Source organism: Schistocerca nitens, chromosome 8 (assembly GCF_023898315.1).
Source record: "Schistocerca nitens isolate TAMUIC-IGC-003100 chromosome 8, iqSchNite1.1, whole genome shotgun sequence".
Lineage (NCBI taxonomy): Eukaryota > Metazoa > Arthropoda > Insecta > Orthoptera > Acrididae > Schistocerca > Schistocerca nitens.
The window spans coordinates 448834996-448854554 of record NC_064621.1 but is presented as its reverse complement, the minus strand read 5'-3'; the positions used below and the strand labels follow the sequence as shown (position 1 = coordinate 448854554).

The following is a 19559-nucleotide window of genomic DNA, read 5'->3' as shown; positions in this document are numbered from 1 at the left end:
TCATGGGTGTTGTCATTATTAAAAAAGCTACCATTCCGACTTTTTCGTCCTTCTTTAGGAATTATTGCTACTAGGAACGGATCTACGGACAGCTACAGGAAGCGAATCTCAGCAAAAAGCCAAATAATTCCTGTCGGAATATTCTGAAAAATGACGCGATAAAATTATCTATGAATTTGTCTAAGTGTTGACAACTACACACAGCTGTTGTAATAGTTAAGCTTTCAGATCGTGCAACGACACCGTTTAATTATGGAAGCCTGTCAATGTTTTATCAGTCGACCATCTGTCGCTTCCAGTCGATACACCGCAACTTCCCATTGCGTAGGGAGAGCACCTTGGTGTTGCACCCTTTACGTCCACTCTAAAGTCGGTATATATTACTATGGTTGATATATTCCTCAGGTTGACCCTATTGCTAGTTCTACAGCAAATGTCGCAACACGTATGAGAGTGGATGTACAGGAAGTAATCATCAGATTACAGCACGCTTATCACGAGATCATACGCATGATAGGCTGCTAGATACGATCATTTAGTGGCACTTGAGTGTTATCCGATATGTGCGACAGTTTATAAGCTGACAACGAGTACCTCTAGAGCAATAGATACCAACATGATGGCACCTGTGACTTTACGTCTGGAGCTGTTGGGAATTGTGTGTCTACTGGCGACAGCCACCAGCAGAGAGGTCAACCAGTTCCCAGAGGGCTTCCTGCTTGGAGCCGCCACCGCCTCCTACCAGATTGAAGGCGCCTGGAACGAGGATGGTAAGCGACACACTTTTCTATTTTATCTAGCGACTTTCGTGAATTTCAGGACGATTAGGTTCCTGAAGATCTGGAAAAGACAATGCAACAAAGATAATTCGGGTTAATAGTAGAAACAGCAGTAGTAATAGTAGAGGGGTTTTTGGGCGCTCAACAGCAAGGTCTTCAGCGCACGTTCGGGTTAGTGACCCCCCCCCCCCAATCACCACCACCACCATCACCACCATCAAAATCATCTACATCTACATCCATACTTCGCAAGACACCTCACGGTGTGTGGCGGAGGGTACCGAGAGTACCTCTATCGGTTTTCCCTTCTATTCCACTCTCGTATTGTTCGTGGAAAGACGGATTCTCGGTATGCTTCTGTGTGGGCTCTAATCTCTCTGATTTTATACTCATGGTCTCTTCGCGAGATATACGTAGGAGGGAGCAATATACTGCTTGACTCTTTGGTGAAGGTATGTTCTCGAAACTTAAATAAAAGCCCGTACCCAGCTACTGAGCGTCTCTCCTGCAGTCTTCCACTGGAGTTTATCTATCATCTCCGTAACGCTTTCGCGATTACTAAATGATCCTGTAACGAAGCGCGCTGCTTTGCGCTGCATCTTCTCTATCTCTTCTATCAACCCTATCTGGTACGGATCCCCCACTGCTGAGCAGTATTCAAGCGTGCGCGAACAAGCGTACTGTAACCTACTTCCTTTGTTTCCGGATTGCATTTCCTTAGGATTCTTCCAATGAATCTCAGTCTAGCATCTGCTTTACCAACGATCAACTTTATATGATCATTCCATTTTAAAACACTCCTAATGCGTACTCCCAGATAATTTATGGAATTAACTGCTTCCAGTTGCTGACCTGCTATATTGTAGCTGAATGATAAGGGATCATTCTTTCTATGTATTCGTAGCAAATTACACTTGTCTACATTAAGATTCAATTGCCATTCCCTGCACCATGCATCAATTCGCTACAGATCCTCCTGCATTTCAGTACAATTTTCCATTGTTACAGCCTCTCGATATACCACAGCATCATCCGCAAAAAGCCTCAGTGAACATCCGATGTCATCCATAAGGTCATTTATGTATATTGTGAATAGCAACGGTCCTACGACACTCCACTGCGGCACACCTGAAATCACTCTTACTTCGGAAGACTTCTCTCCATTGAGAATGACATGCTGCGTTCTGTTATCGAGGAACTCTTCAATCCAATCACACAATTGGTCTGATAGCCCATATTCTCTTACTTTGTTCGTTAAACGACTGTGGGAAACTGTATCAAACGCCTTGCGGAAGTCGAGAAACACGGCATCTACCTGGGAACCCGTGTCTATGGCCCTCTGAGTCTCGTGGACGAATAGCGCGAGCTGGGTTTCACACGACCGTCTTCCTCGAAACCCATGCTGATTCCTACAGAGTAGATTTCTATACTCCAGAAAAGATATTATACTCGAACACAATACGTGTTCCAAAATTCTACAACTGATCGACGTTAGAGATATAGGTTTATAGTTCTGCATATCTGTTCGACGCCCCTTCTTGAAAACGGGGATGACCTGTGCCCTTTTCCAGTCCTTTGGAACGCTACGCTCTTCTAGAGACCTACGGTACACCGCTGCAAGAAGGGGGGCAGGTTCCTTCGCGTACTCTGTGTAAAATCGAACTGGTATCCCATCAGGTCCAGCGGCCTTCCCTCTTTTGAGCGATTTTAACCACCACCACCACCATCATCATTTATATGGTGATGTGTACACCGCTGGTGGACACAAGTAAATAAATAATTGTCATGGTACTTCAAAGAGCTACACAAGCTCCTTTGAACACAGTCTTAAATTTTTAAGAGCTTTAAGTTAGAACTGTGAATTAAGCTTCTGTAGTCACACGCTCTTTAATGAGCAGAGTCCTGAAGTCTTGCTAACAAGTTACAACGGGAAAAAAAAAATTTTTCACTTCATGTGTAAAACCAAAGTCGAAACCCAAGCTTGAGTCAAGGAGAATAAACACTTAAAAACTCTTACAGTGTACTTCGCTGAAGAAGCATTGAGAGGCATCCGTAATATAGTATCTACGTGCGACAAGGGTAGAAACGTCTAGCCTGACACAGTCTTACCAATTAGAAGAAGAACAGTACAGTTATTACTAAGTCTCTACGAGCATGTCGCTGATTACTGATGAGTCCCAGCTGAGGGGGCAGCGTGTTGTTAAGAAGACGATGACACAATCCATGGCGTGGCGTAGTGGAGATGTTCAGGTTGCTGGCTGCTACGGAACTGCTCTCCGGAGCTAGTGTTCTGGCATAAAGGCCGCCTCGCAGAGGGATACGCGCGGGTCTATTTTTGTCACGTGACATGGCGGGTACATGAAGAGGCGCGACGTAGTGACGTCTACAGTCGGCGCGTACGCCACCTGATGACCTGGCCGAAGTGCTGTTGACGTCCTCTGTTGGTCTGGTCGCGGAGTTCCAGATTTGCTGGAGTTCCGTGTCGTATACGCTGTAGCAACTGGGCTCGCTGCAACAAGAACGAATAATACGTTGCGCATGGTGTCATCAGGGCCTAAAGTCTAGGGTACCACGCCATTTGGTACCAAATGCTGGTAAAAGGGTCCTGCAGACTTCCTTGTATTGCTGTTTTTAGCTACACGAGTACTTGTTTGTCAACGTAATTCGTCTATATTCAATTAGGTCTACATCTGTATCTGTATAAACTCATACACACTTCGCAGGTCACGGTACGATGCATAATGGAAGTTGTATTCTGCCGATGGTCGTCATTTCCTTTCCAGTTACACTCTCAAATGAATGTAAATGGAAAGCGACTGTCTATTTGTTCCCGATCGAGACCTCATTTCTCTTGTCTTCGACGTATTTGCATGAGATGACTTTTAGTGGCATTAGGAATCCCATTTGAGTTCATGGAGCATTTCCATAATATTCGCGTGTTTTTTGAACCTAGAGGTAAAGGAATCTAGTAGCTCGCGTCTGAGTTGTTTCCTTGTCTTCTTTTAATACGGATTAGTTCTGTTTTCAATGACGCTTCTGTTCAAGACTGGCACGCATAGGAGTTCTGTAGGCCGTTACCGTTATAGATGAGCTACACTTTCCTATAGTTCATCAAATACACTAAAGACCATTCCCCTACCGTGAAAATGATGTCATGTGATTATTCCGTTTCATGACGCTTTGATTTATTATGTATAAGAATTTTAAAGAACGTGACTGTGCCAAGAAACAAGCACATACAGTTTTTTATACAAGTATTACTGGACTAGTCTCCCTCTTATCTGTATAATTTACATTTTTTTCACATTTGGAGCAGGCTGCAATTAATCACATTAAATAGAAATTCTGTCCAAGTGATCCCCTATCCTTCTTGTGTCACCCAACTACGACGCCTTCTCGTACACAACAGCGACATCGGCAAACAGATTGCTGATCGCCCTGTCCGTCAATTAGCTTATTTATAAAGAGATCTTATCAACCTTCCCTACGCACTCAGGCCGGCCGTGATGGCCGAGCGGCTCTAGGCGCTACAGTCTGGAACCGCGCGAGCGCTACGGTCGCAGGTTCGAATCCTGTCTCGGGCATGGATGTGTGTGATGTCCTTAGGTTAGTTAGGTTTAAGTAGTTCTAAGTTCTAGGCGACTGATTACCTCAGATGTTAAGTCCCATAGTGCTCAGAGCCATTTTTGAACCTACGCACTCAAGACGCTGCCCTTTTCTCTGATAAACACGCGAGTCTGCGTTCTGTAAGATGATTCAGATTTTTTGTTACGTCTCAATTGCACATTTTTAATCAGACTACTTGTTTCGAGCACGTTGGATCATCTTCGAATCTAAGTAGTTGCGTAAGCAAACCGTCCTATCTGCTCAGAATCACGTGCCTAAGTAGATAACCACTTATACCCAAATATGATCGCCGGCTGCGGTGGTCTAGCGGTTCTGGCGCTGCAGTCCGGAACCGCGGGACTGCTACGGTCGCAGGTTCGAATCCTGCCTCGGGCATGGGTGTGTGTGATGTCCTTAGGTTAGTTAGGTTTAAGTCGTTCTAAGTTCTAGGGGACTTATGACCTAAGATGTTGAGTCCCATAGTGCTCAGAGCCAACCCAAATATGATCCATAGCCATCGAAGCATGTAATTTAATTAAAAATGTGTAACTTAGACGGAACAATGGAAGAGAATTACCTTAAATATCTATACATGTGCTGAATCTCTCAAGACGATTATGTCGATTACAGTACTGGGTTATATTACGCAATATCTCTTCGAGTAACTCATATATCTGAAATTTTGTTATGATGCTTCGTTAACAGTCTTAAGAGTGGCACTGTTTACTGAAGCCCAGGAATATCCAATCTTGCCTGTTGTCCTTCGTCCGTTGTTCGCAGGTTATCGTGCGAGAAAATGGCAAGCTGAGTTTCGGACGAGCTATGGTTTTTAAATGCATGCTGTTTTGTGGTCATAAGCTTGTTCTGTATCGTGAAACCAGTGAAGAACTTCCTTGGACCATCTACCATCCATTCGCCTAGATATATATCTCACGCAACATTTCATTTTTATTACAGTTCATTTTTGTCTTACACTCCAGTTTGTTATCTGAAACATAGATGTCTTATCCTGTCCTTACAGATACAGCAGCATTTCATTTTATTGTTAACTTCGGTTAATACTTTTTACGCTGTCGATAAATCACCTGCTTACTCCCAAAGACCACTACGATTGATTGTAGTCAACCTGTTTTCCACATATTTCGTTACATGTTTTCCCAACCTTCCAGAACCACTGATTTCCTTCACTTTCATCTAGCATTTTTTATAGTCATTATGAGTGGGGCTATACAATGCCCGTACCTGAAAAAAAATTTAAAAAAGAATGTTGCGTACTGCAGAGTTATACAGGATACAGGATGGTTATTTCGGAGGGGGGAGGGGGAGGTGCTAGCGAATTGACATTACTGAATCTATATTTAATAATACATGACTATCAAGCTCAAGTGCTTTGCAGAGGATTCATCGAACCACTTACAGACTATTTCTCCACCGTTCCACTCTTGAATAGTACGTGGGACAAAAGTACACTTGATAGCACCTACTTTATTGAGAAGGAGAAAGTTGATGATTGAAATTTCGTGAAAAGGCATCATCGGAACGTAAAAGCCTTTGTTGTAGTAATTGCCACCCGAACTCGAGTTTCATATGCGTAACGCTGTCTTCCCTTTCTCACAACACAAAATGAGCTGTCGTTCCCTGATGGTCCTCGTCAATCCTATCTGGTAAGGATCCCACATCGCGAAGCAGTACAGCAGGAGAGGAGACACAATTTTAATATAAACAGCCTCATTGGAGATTTGTTGCATATTCTATTCTGTCAGTAACACACAGTCTTTGGTTCGCTTCCCCTCACAACATTTTCCATGCAATAGGTCTGTTATTTATTGTTCGCAATTATAATCTCAAGTTATTTAGTTGAATTGGCATCCTTTCAATTAGTGTGATGTGTTTAGCAACCAAAATTAAAGATTTCTTGGACCACCGACGCTTTGCATTGTTTAGAGCCAGTTGCCACTTTTCGTACGATGCAGATCTCAGTATCATCTTGCAGCTGGTTTTGGTATTCTGATAATAAGAATAAACTGACGAAAAAAAGTCGCAACACCAAGAAAGGAGTTATGTGACAAAGTTGGTAGGGGTGTTTCTACATCTGCAAGGTGGCGTCTATTCAAATTTCGCACCAGTCCTGAAGGGTGTAACCTCCCCACGGAAAATTTAAAAGGACAATACTTAATGGAAATGGAGCCAGAGCTAACTGTAGGTTCCCGACAAAACTATTAATGACAAAGACAATTAAATGAAAGCTCGCTATCTGACTCAAGTGCAAGTTCCCATAAAATAATGAACGAGAATCCCATGACAATGAAACTACAGTGATAATCAAAAATCAATTTAACCGAAATGTCGGTCTTTGCCCTGTGCGAATTCAGAATAAATTTCTTACCTTATTAAAACTGCATGTCAAAATTCTGCTCTTATTGTTGGCTGCGGCTTGGAGGAAAAACATTGCAATTGCCTTTTTTTTTTTGAAAAATTTTGTTAAAGGGAAATGGAGGGAATTTGAATGATTGTTTGTAAAATTGTTTTTTTTTTTTTTTTTTAAATCCAAATTATTATTGGGGGCGATTTTTGAAAGTTAAATTACAATGAGTGGACCTTACATTATCTGATAAGCGCAAAGCTGCATAAACATTTATTTAATAAAATTATACCTTGTCCTGAATCTTGACCATCGCTGTGCCGACGCCCGCCGACGCAACTGCTACAGACATACTGCTCTCCGCGGCAGCTACCAACAGACTACCTTACGCGACTGCTCGCGACACACAACTTTACGCGACTGCTCCCAACAGACTACTGTACTGCACTGCGCTTCGAGCGCAACTGCTCTGGTCAGAGATTCTACAATGCCTCAGCATCGCTGCCGCACAACATACGTGTTTCATAACCCTCCACTGGGGGGGCAAAAAATTTGGCAGCGATGGTGAGTCATTTGGACTTGCCATCGTAACAAATTTTTTATTTAATTAATTAACATTTACAAATTATTTGGGTGTAATACATGAATTAAATGTTGTGCGCATGCACTGATTACAAAACATTACAGACAAGAGAAAATATAAGTACTGAGCATATCAGCAAATCCGAAAAATGTATATACAAATTATTTGACAGATAACAAAGTGCAAAGACGAAATATATATACAATGAGTAACAAATGACATAAATCATAAAATTGTACAGAAAAACACAAATCATGTTGAAAATGAGAAGAGTGCACAGGCACTGGAGTTCAGTTGAAAACATATTCACATAAGTGCACATGCACTGAAAACTTTTGAACATTTTTATAACAAATAAATGCAAGGGTAGAAAAATCATCAAATCACGAAAGTATATACAATATAGATGACAAGAGTGCACACATACTGCATTTCAAAACAAATCGAAAATGTCTTTAGTATTTTGACAACAAATGGCAAAAATCATGTCGACAAGTGACACAAGTGTACTCGCACTAGAGTTCAACAAATCGAGAAAAAATATATAGGCCATTAACATAAATGGTGTTAGTAAAAATTGATTTTCACTATTAGGATAGGAAAAGAAAGGATTGCATCATGGTTGTAGCACTTTAGTTTGCACATAGCTGCACTGAAAGTCCATATCTTTCCACAGAATCACAACTAAGTGATACAATCTGCAGTTCCGTTCCCAGAAGTATTTATCAGCTTATCAAGACAGTGAAACGTCGTAGTAGTATTCCATACTATCATTTGGCAGTATACCAGGTACATCAAACAGTGCGACCAGAATAACGTCTTCATCGGTTACGGTGGTGGACAGCATGTCGTGTCAACACCACGCTCTTAAGAGGCGGCACACAGTGCTCCATAACAAAGTCTTGATTAGTGATTACATAAGTAGTTTCTTCGCCTACAGTGGTGGACAGCATGTCGTGTCAACACCACGCTTTTAAGAGGCGGCACACCAACGTAGAATTAGTGCAAAAACCAAATATAGTGCTCCATGATAATGAGGATGGACAAGACAAATGGATGTTACAATAATTTCAGGTAGTTAGGTCAGAAGGTGAAGGACATTAACTAACACACAAGTCTTGATTAGTGATTACATAAGTAGTTTGCGGTATCCATACTCTAGTCATTGAACATTTCTGTACCATGAATGTAGTATTACAGAAAAATGTTCATTAATTAATTTAAAGACAAGAGTGGTAATCAATCGCCATTGAGTATTACAAAACATTTTTCCTCATTCAAATGACATATTTACAAGTAACTATTAACATTCAGTGGCCTAGCAACTTTCGATTAGTACAAAATATTTATCATCATTCAGTATTAATATGGGAAGTCATCATTGAAAACACTAACAAAACGTTAAGTTACATTAATTATTGGCACTCAGTGGCCAGCAAGTATTGAATAGTATAAAACATTATTCATCATTCGGTATTCTTCATATCATTAAGAAATCATTATTAGAAAAATCAGTTAATTACAGTCATAGCATTAATAAGCATGGGCATTATAAGTTACATTAATTATGGGCACTCAGTGGCCAGCAAGTATTGAATAGTATAAAACATTAGTAGCATTAATAAGCATGGGCATTATAAGTTACATTAATTATGGGCACTCAGTGGCCAGCAAGTATTGAATAGTACAAAACATTAGTAGCATTAATAAGCATGGGCATTATAAGTTACATTAATTATGGGCACTCAGTGGCCAGCAAGTATTGAATAGTACAAAACATTAGTAGCATTAATAAGCATGGGCATAATAAGTACTCTCATTACAATAGATAGTGGCAATTATGTTTTGGTATCATTAAGAAGTCATTATTCAAGTGACATACTATTCAGAGCTGATCAGTGTTATTCAGAATTATCATAAACTAGTGACATTATCTGGGACTGTTAATACATTTTGTTTTTTCTGCTAGCAATGCATTGCTTTGGGTAATTATAAGGGAAAGCAAGAAGAAATAAGAGAAAAAATTGCTTCTAGGTTGTTCCTATAAATGAAAAGATTGTGTAACGTCATTCGTCATGAGTCAGCTGTAGCAAGGTTATCACATTTATAAATGATAGACACAAGTGGGTAAGAAAAATGCAAGTACTAGAACAGGTATAATAAGTAACAGGTTTAGTAAGTATCATAAAAAGCTTCTCCTGAAAGAAAAATACAAAATGGATTATTGAGCTGAAAGAAGAAATGCAGACTATGCTGAAAAGTAGTGAACTTCGAATTAACAGGTAGTGAAATGTGTATAAAAAATGTGTTCCATAGCTGTCCTTTCCAAAACCTTCAGTCATCCTACTACGCAATATAACACCTGCTGTCAAAATAAACTGCAACAAATACTTAAATAACTACATAGCATAAATACATAACTTCAACATTATCCTCATCTGTAAAGAAAAACTTCATTATTCATATCATCATAACTCCATCATTATCATCACCTGTAAACAAAAACTTCATTATTCATAGTACCATATTCTTCATCATTGTTCATTATCAGCATTCATTATCATCTGCAAAAATCATTTCATTATTCATCACACAACTATTCCTAATCCCTAGCATATTTCATCACTTAAAACTAAAATGTGTAGTTCTGTCTGACAGCTTGCATCAATCGCTTTGTATTCTGAAAGAAAAAATTAGTTAAGACTGCTATTCTGCGATGTGTATAATATATTCTGGTTAATGCTTGTTAATTCTGATCCATTTACTCGTCCTCATTAGCTTATTGCATCTTCTTTCGTTTATTCCATAGGTGAAATTCCCACTTCTGTTTAATTCATTTCCTGTACGCATCATTTATTTCTGAAATTGATGAACAAAGATTAATGTCTTGCATTTAAATCATATACCCATTAAATAGTGACTGGTTAATGGTGACTCAATTAAGCATACAACATAACATGACAGAAAACGTAATATCTCAAAACACAGACAGTGTTTAAAGGCAAAAAGTGTACAGAGAATATCGTAATGCAGCAGCAAAAAAGGAAAATGTAAAACAGTCACGATGTTGAGATATCACAAAGCAAAATGTCAAAGTCAAATGGTGTGTGTTATACCTTAACTAGTTCACAGTGCATACAAACAAAACATGAAAACAATCGTACATACATAAGAAAGACAAAATGTGACATTCGTTGTGTTCAGCTTATATGTAGTGTAGTTAATAGATGCGATAATTAGAGACTTCAATGGAGAGAGAATTTGATAAAATTAATGCGTCATTATAGAGAATTGCATAATTATTCATAAAATGCGTAAGTTCATCTGAAAAAAAAATGCACGGTCTAGTGTGTAACGACAAGAAGAGCGACCTGCTAACCTTACCTTGCCGGGCACTTGCCAAGAAAAAATACGATAATCATCAATAGGTAGTCACATAAATGTAATTGCATAAGTGGTCACAAAATGTGTAAGTTCATCTGGAAAATATGCACGGTCTGATGTGTAACGACAAGAAAAGCGACCTGCTAACCTTACCTTGCCGGGCACTTGCCAAGAAAAAATACGATAATCATCAGTAATTAGTAATGTCAATATAATTGCATAAGTGGTCATAAAATGTGTAAACGGCCTCATAGCATGTTACATCGTAAAGTGGTTTCATTCGATAAAGGGTTTAATGTTTGACACATGATGGTTGCCTTTCGATTTTCTGGTTCTCAGAGTTTCGACGTGTACAACATTGGGGTGAGGAATGCTGCGAATCCGATATGGACCTGCGTATAGAAGTTCAAATTTACTGCACTTACCTTTTAATTTGCTGGATAAATAGTGTGTACGTACTAATATCTTCTGTCCAACGTGAAAGTCTCGGTGTCTACAAATCTGTTTTTGCTGTCTTCTCCGGCGCTCTGCGGTACGTTTGATGTTGTTCAGCGCAATGTCAACTATTTCGTGGTGTCGTAATCGACGAGATGTAGGAAAATTTACTAACTCTTTGATTTTGTTGGGTGGTTCAACGTTTTTCAGTATAACAGACGGAGGTAGCATAGTGGATTCATTTGGAATGGAATTAATTACATCTTGGAATGAGTGTACGTGTGTGTCCCAATTAACATGTCTTTTGTGGCAGTATATTCTACACAATTTACCAATTTCTTTCATTAATCGTTCACAAGGGTTCGAAGAGGCGTGGTACTTGGATATATAAATCGGAGAAATGTTTCTAGCTCGTAACATGCGTGTCCATATGACAGAACGAAATTGTGATCCATTGTCAGAAATTACTTTCATCACATGCCCTACATGAAATAAGAAATGCTTTACAAATGCTTTCGAAACAGTTTTAGCAGTAGCTTTGCGTAACGGAGTGAAGGTAACAAATTTTGAAGTGAGTTCAACAGCGACAAAGATGTAGCAAAAACCTCTATTAGTTCTCGGAATTGGACCAAAAATGTCTACTGCGGCCATATGTCTTAATTTAACAGGTACAATGGGATATAATGGAGGAATGTGTGAAGTGGTGTCTGATTTAGCTTTCTGGCAAATTTTACATGACGCTAAAACTCGTCGTATACGTTTTTCCATGTTTGAAAAATAACAGTTCTGTCTCAATATAAGAAAACATTTTCTTGCTCCATAATGTGCGTAGCTTAAATGCGTGTACCAGATTAATTTGTTAACCAGTTCGTCAGGAATGCATAATAACCAATTGTTACTGTCTGGATGAGAGCGGCGAAACAGAATGTCATTGCGTACAGTGTAATGGTTTCTAATCGTAACATTATTCTTATCTTGCCAAAGGTGTTTAATTTCTTTCCATACATTGTCTTTACTTTGCTCTTTTGCTATGTCCTGTAATGACGATGAAATAAAATTTTCAAATGCAACTTGTTGAATGTACATGACGCTGAAATTTGCTCTGCAGAAGTTGGTTGCTACGTCTTGCTGATTGTTGCTGAGAGAACGAGAAAGTGCGTCTGCTATAACATTTTGTGTGCCGGGAATGTGAACAATCGTAAAATTAAATTCTTGTAAATACAGTTTCCATCTGCTTAATCTATCATGAGTAAATTTAGCTGAAAGTAAAAATTGTATAGCTCTGTGATCTGTGTAAACGGTGGTATGTCTGCCATAAAGAAAGTGCCGAAATCTCGTAAAAGCCCATACAATACATAATGTTTCTAGTTCTGTGACGGAATAATTTCGTTCAGCAGGTGACAGAATGCGGCTTGCAAATGCGATGTTTTTAATTACTGTAGAACCATCTTCTTCAATTTCCTGAAAAATGTGTACGCCTAAAGCTGTGTTGGAACTGTCGGTGGCAATAGAAAAATTTCTAGTAAGGTCTGGGTGCGATAAAAGTGGAGCATTCAACAAAGCATGTTTCAGGTTCACGAATTCAGAGTGTGCTTGCTTATCCCATGACCAAATAGTGTTTTTACCTGTTAATTGGCATAATCTAGGCGTGTCTAAAGCAGAGTGATGAATAAATTTACGAAAAAAGTTAATTAAGCCCAAAAAACTGCGTAATTGTTTCTTCGTTGTAGGAACAGTAATGTCACGTAGAGCTTGAAGTTTTTCTGGATCAGGCGCAATGCCTTCAGCTGAAATTACGTGTCCAAGAAATTTTATAGAAGTTTTACCAAAATGCGATTTACTGAGGTTAACTGTGAGTCCTTGTGCATGGAAAGTTTGCAATAGTCGTTCTAAAATCAGATTATGTTCAGACCAGTTAGCTTCTGCAATAAGAATGTCGTCTACGTACGTCGTAATTCTGTCTTTAAGTTCTGTCGGAAGTATTGTGTTCAAACCGCGAATAAAAGCAGCAGAAGAAATAGTTAAGCCGAACGGTAATTTACAAAATTGATAACAGTCGCCGAAACAGAGAAAAGCTGTATATTTTCTGCAATTCGGATGAAGTTGTATTTGCCAAAATCCCGATTTCAAATCTAATGTGGAATAAATAGCTGTACCGTGAAATTTCTGTAGTAGTTCTTCTAATGTCTGTGGTCGATCTGTTTCATTAATAATAATGTCATTAATGTGACGTGAATCAAGTACGAGGCGAAGTGAGCCATCTTTTTTCTTAACAATATGCAGCGGGTTTATGTACGGGCTAACTGCTGGTTCAATAATTCCTTGATCGAGCATATCCTGCAATTCTTTTTTAACTTGTTCTCTGTGGATATATGGAATGGGATAATGCTTTGCTTTAAATGTGTCGTGCTGTTTGACTCGAAATTCGTACATAAAGCCGGACATAGTACCAGGAATGTTATCGAAAACTGGAGCTTGTTGTAAAAGAATTTTATGTAATTGCGTTCGTTCGTCGTCTGTATTTGCACTGCTTTGTTTAACCTTATCGGAAATCATCTGCATTACGTCGTAGTCAGTTTCGTCTGGAGTATTATAGTTGTGTACGTACGTATCCGTGAACAATGTGGGATTACAGTCTATGTTACGCAATACTGAAATGACCTCTGTACAATTAATTGTTTCCTCTTCTGATGATAATGAGTGCTGAAATTCTAAAGCCAATTGTACATTTTCGTCCTTCAACATTAAATAAGAATTTTGAAAATCAACCACTGCGTCGTGTTGTACGAGAAAATTAGTACCTAAAATTACGTCTGTTGTCAATAAAGGAACAATCCAAAAATTTGAATGAAAAGTATGACCTCCAATACAAAATGATAAATGCGTCTGTAATTTAACGTCTACTCCTTTACTCGATACTGCTCCTTTTACTTTCGTTTTGCCTAAAGGTAATGTAGGATAAGTATTCTCTTTGTTGCACTCGTTAAAAGTTTCCTCATTAATAACTGACATAGGTGATCCGGAATCAATTACCGCTGAAAATTTCGATGAACCTATTTTAATTTCGATGACAGGGTGTGAAATAGTTTTCTGAACAACTGGTCTTTCCTGTAAAAGAGTGTCTCTAATATCGTCAAAGGTAATTACATTCTCGTGAACAACTTTCTGCGTGTCTAAAGTAGTGTTTGTATTACTGAAAGATGCGTCCTGTACAGTATCTAGTCAGATTCTATCTGACGTGTTATTATTATCAGGAGGATGTCGTGGCATTTCTACAATTTGAACAGTTCTATTACTTCTTCCAGACGTGTTACGCTCTGGATGGTACCTACTATCGGGTTCATTCATGAGAATATGTTCTTGCGGATGATTTTGCTGTTGGTAAGATCGACTGTTGTTAGATGTACGCTGAAAATTCTCGTCATTATTTTTACGCCTGTCGTAATAGTCATTCCTATACGGTGTATTGCGATAGGAATTGAAATACTGTCTTCTTTGTACATAGTTGTTTCCTTGCTGCCGTGCGTTACTATTTGTTGGATCTGGGACTATACGTTCACGCGGCGAAACATTAAAGTTGGGTTGACCTTGTCCATTCCATTGTTGGTTAGGTATGTTAACCGGTTGACTTTCACGCTGTTGTGGTGGAAAACGTTTATTGTTACTAAAAGGTGGTTCCTGTTGCTGAAAATTTTGATTATGTTGATAATGAGAATTTTGTCTGCTGTTAAAGTTCTGGTAGTTGTCGTTCCTAAAGCGTCTGTTATTTTTCCTATTGAAATTACGTCCCTGATCATAATTACTGTAAGTTTGTTGACCTTGGTTATTATACGAAAAGTTTTTATTTACAAAAGAATAATCAGATTGTTGTACTTCTAAGAGTTGTAACAGATCTCTGAATGCTGAAATATTTTCCTTTTGCTGACCCGTTAGAAGTGAAACTCTTAATGACCGTGGTAACTTAGAAATGCATAATTGTATAAGTGCAGATTCACTATAAGGCTCACTTAAATACTGGTTCTGTTGCACCATGTGCTCAAAAAATTGCATGACACTGGGAAAATTTGTGTTCTCATAATTTGGCAAACTAATTAGCTGATCTTTAATTCCGCGCTGTGTCGTCTTCGACCAGTACGCTGACAGAAAAGCATTCTGAAATTCCTCTACTGAATAACATTGTCTCGCGATCGGCCTCATACGAGTTGCCGGTTCGCCTTCCAAAAAGCTGCAAATAAATTCAAGTTTGTGTGTTACAGGCCAAGTCGGTGGAAAAGCAAAGCTAAATTGTTGTATCCAATCTAGCGGGTGAATCTGTGCTCTGTCGTTTTTAAATACTTTAAACTTTCTCACTGACAGAAAATGTTTGTAATCGAAATTATCGTCTCTGTGTGATGGAACAGGTTCATGGTTGTAAGAGAATCTGTTGAACTGTGATTGTTCGGAATCAAAGTCGGGTGCTCTTTGTAGATTACCCAAATTGCACGCGTTGCGCGAATCTGACAAATGTTCGCAAAGTGGCGTCTGCTGTGATGCGTTATTAACCGAAATATTTTTCATCTCTGTTACTTCCTGCTGTAAACTTGACAGTTTTCTACGCAACGTGTTATTAGACGAATCGATTTCATTAATTGTTTGCTGTAAATTTTGAAATTCAGTTGTTTGACTAAATGAAACCGGTGAAATGTCGTCTGATTTGCTGTCATTAGTACTTTCAATAGCATCAATACGACTGGCCAATTCATCATATTTTTCAGTCAGTGTTTTTGCCTGATCATCGTTTTTAGAATCGGACGCATTAATCTGTTTTTGCAACTTACGTGTAATTTCGTTCAGTTTTTTAACGTCAACTTTCACGACATCGGAATCCTGTGTTATTTCTAATTCTTCAAATCTGTCTGTCACTGCCTGAATATCTACTGCGTGTGTATCTGTTTTTGATTTAAGATCAGAAATTTCATCACGTAATTCCGCGTTCAACTGTTTGATGGAATTAATTTCCTCGGACACTGTGGCAATATTATTGTCTACGTATGTTTTTGCTTTTGCAAACATTTTACGTTTGTCTTCTTGTCTCTGAGCTGTGATTGTTTCCATTACTTGTCGTTTCACTTTATTTTGATCCTGAATAAATTTGCGGAAACGCGTATCACTGTTTTCTATGTGAAGACTAAGACGTTCGTTAATTTGAGAGTTCTGTTGCTCGAATTTCGCATCAATCTTTTCATCCATTTTGCGCGAAAGTTCTACCGTCATTGCTTTAAACTCGTCGCGTAATTGTGTAGTTTTTTCAGAGCATTGTTTAGCGACTCCGCTAATTTCGTCTCTGAGTGTTTCTGTTGTGGCTGTTTGCATTTCCCTTAATTCTTGAGCAACAGACCTAATTTCTTCGCTACTTTTTCGTGAACAAGCCTCAATTTCTTCGCGTAACTGTTCCTTAGTGTCATGGCACTGCGCGGCAACGGCTCTAATTTGTTCACTTAACTGTCTGGAATTGTTATCTAATTTTTCATTTAACTGTCTGGAATTGTTATCTAATTTTTCATTGAACTGTCTGGAATTGTTATCTAATTTTTCATTTAACTGTCTGGAATTGTTATCTAATTTTTCATTTAAGTGTTGTTTAAGGTTTTCACTCTGTTGTTGTAGCAATCTTGCCATAAGTTGTTCCAACCCATTATTACCTACTCTATTCTCCGTGCTGTTTAATGGTGGATCTGGAACTGTTTCGCTTTCTGTAATCATTTGGTTATTCTGAGATTTACACAAAGGTTTGTCAGTTAAATTTTCACTGTCGGTCACTATTTCTGAATTAAATGGATCCGTCGTACTTTCAGTACACTGTCCATTTTCATTAGACAAATTTGTCTGTTCGTTATTTGAATTTTCCAAACTGGGTGTGTTAAGTTGGGCAGCGCTCATTCCAACAGAACGCCCCGCGTCATCAATTGTCGTCAAATTAACACAGGAGACAATTGAGTTCATTTGTTCATCATTAAGCTGAAAATCATCATTATTGGTTGGAACGCACTGACTGTTAATGAACATAGCATTGTCGTCACTACTCTGCGCGTCACAATTGCTATCGGTCATGTTTAAATCGGAATTTTCATTCAAAATACCTCGCGATACACTATTCACAGTCTTTCGCGGCATTTTAACAATAGACAAAATATTCACAAAAGAAATAATCACAATGCAAAAACAACACACAAATTCAACAGAGCAACTAATTGCCGATGATCTGAAGAAAGAAAGTCACAAATTAGTAAAAGCGTTGCGCCAATTCTAATTATATCTAAGCAATTAAGAGCAGATATCTGACTTTTTTTCAAAAGATTCTCACGAAATACGATCCTGGACTGGGTGTCGCCAAGTGTAACCTCCCCACGGAAAATTTAAAAGGACAATACTTAATGGAAATGGAGCCAGAGCTAACTGTAGGTTCCCGACAAAACTATTAATGACAAAGACAATTAAATGAAAGCTCGCTATCTGACTCAAGTGCAAGTTCCCATAAAATAATGAACGAGAATCCCATGACAATGAAACTACAGTGATAATCAAAAATCAATTTAACCGAAATGTCGGTCTTTGCCCTGTGCGAATTCAGAATAAATTTCTTACCTTATTAAAACTGCATGTCAAAATTCTGCTCTTATTGTTGGCTGCGGCTTGGAGGAAAAACATTGCAATTGCCTTTTTTTTTTTGAAAAATTTTGTTAAAGGGAAATGGAGGGAATTTGAATGATTGTTTGTAAAATTGTTTTTTTTTTTTTTTTTTTAAATCCAAATTATTATTGGGGGCGATTTTTGAAAGTTAAATTACAATGAGTGGACCTTACATTATCTGATAAGCGCAAAGCTGCATAAACATTTATTTAATAAAATTATACCTTGTCCTGAATCTTGACCATCGCTGTGCCGACGCCCGCCGACGCAACTGCTACAGACATACTGCTCTCCGCGGCAGCTACCAACAGACTACCTTACGCGACTGCTCGCGACACACAACTTTACGCGACTGCTCCCAACAGACTACTGTACTGCACTGCGCTTCGAGCGCAACTGCTCTGGTCAGAGATTCTACAATGCCTCAGCATCGCTGCCGCACAACATACGTGTTTCAAGGGGTGGTTCCAGTACACCCTGTAACAGTCGTGGGCGGTAGTTACCGTTGAAAGTGGACGTAGTGCGTTGATGTTACCACAGCGGGAGCACACTCGTGGTTATCCCATGCACCATGACTGCTAATTTGTACGTCAGTTTGGTGATTCGACCTGCTTCAGAAATATTGAGTCATGCTGCCTCTAGAGCCGTTCATTATTGCGAAATTGTTGCCAGTGCAGAATTTTTTTCACAAACTGACCTCCTGATTCTGTCCCATAAATGTCGATGGGTGGTCAAATATTCGCTCGAATTTTTCAGAACGTTGTTTAAACCAATCGGGAACAATTGTGGCCTGGTGACATAGAGCACTGCCATCCATAAAAATTTCATCATTGTTTGGGAATATTAAATACAGGAATGGCATCAAATGGCCATCTTCAGTCAATGATCGCTTCAGTTGAAACAGAGGAACCAATCCATTCCACGTAAACGCAGCCCATACCGTTATGGACACACCACTAACTTGCTCAGTGCCTTGTCGACAAACAGGGTCCATGGCTTCGTCAGGTCTGTGCCACACTATCTTTAGCTCTTACCAACTGAAATCGGGACTCATTTCATCAGACCACGGTTTTCCAGTCGTCTAGGGTCCAACCAATATCGTCAGGAGCCCAGGAGAGGCGCTGCCGGCGATGTCGTGTTGTTAGCAAAGGCACTTGCGTGATTCATCTGCTGCCATATCCTGTTAACCCTAAATATTGCCGCACGTTCCTAACTGAGACGTTCACTGAACGTCCGATATCGATTTCTGTGGTTATTTTACGCAGTGTTGCGTGTCTGTTAGCATTGACAACGCCTCTGGTCTCGGTCATTAAGTCAAGGCTACCGGCCACTGCGTTGTCCGTGGTGAGAAGTAATGCCTGAAATTTGGTATTCACGGTGCACTCTTGACATTGTGGATGTCGGAATGTTGAATTCAGTAAAGATTCCAGAAAAGAAATGCGCCATGCATTTAGCTCCAACTATCATTCCGTGCACAGTGTCTGTTACTTCCGGTGGTGCACTCATAATCAAGTAGGGCACTCTTTCACATCAATCATCTGGATACAAATGACAGCTCTGCCAATGCACGTCCTCTAAAATCTTGTGTACGCCGTACTAACGCCGTCTGTATATGTGCATATCACTGTCCAATGACTTTTGCCACATCAGTGTAGTATCGAGCATGCAGGCACTCTGGCCACTACGTGACCTCATTCGAAGGAGTCAACATAATAGAACAAGATCAACGATTTCTTAAAGT

At 39.3% G+C, this 19559-nt stretch overlaps 1 protein-coding gene across 1 annotated transcript in view; it reads left to right on the top strand.

Moving 5' to 3' along the window:
• Positions 1 to 617: 617 nt before the first annotated feature.
• LOC126198690 (myrosinase 1-like) overlaps positions 618 to 19559 on the top strand; it is a 103365-nt gene continuing 84423 nt past the window's right edge. The window contains exon 1 of the mRNA XM_049935186.1: positions 618 to 770. Within this exon, the coding sequence (XP_049791143.1) occupies positions 620 to 770 (151 nt within the window). The 5' untranslated portion in view covers positions 618 to 619. The remainder of the gene's footprint in view (positions 771 to 19559) is intronic.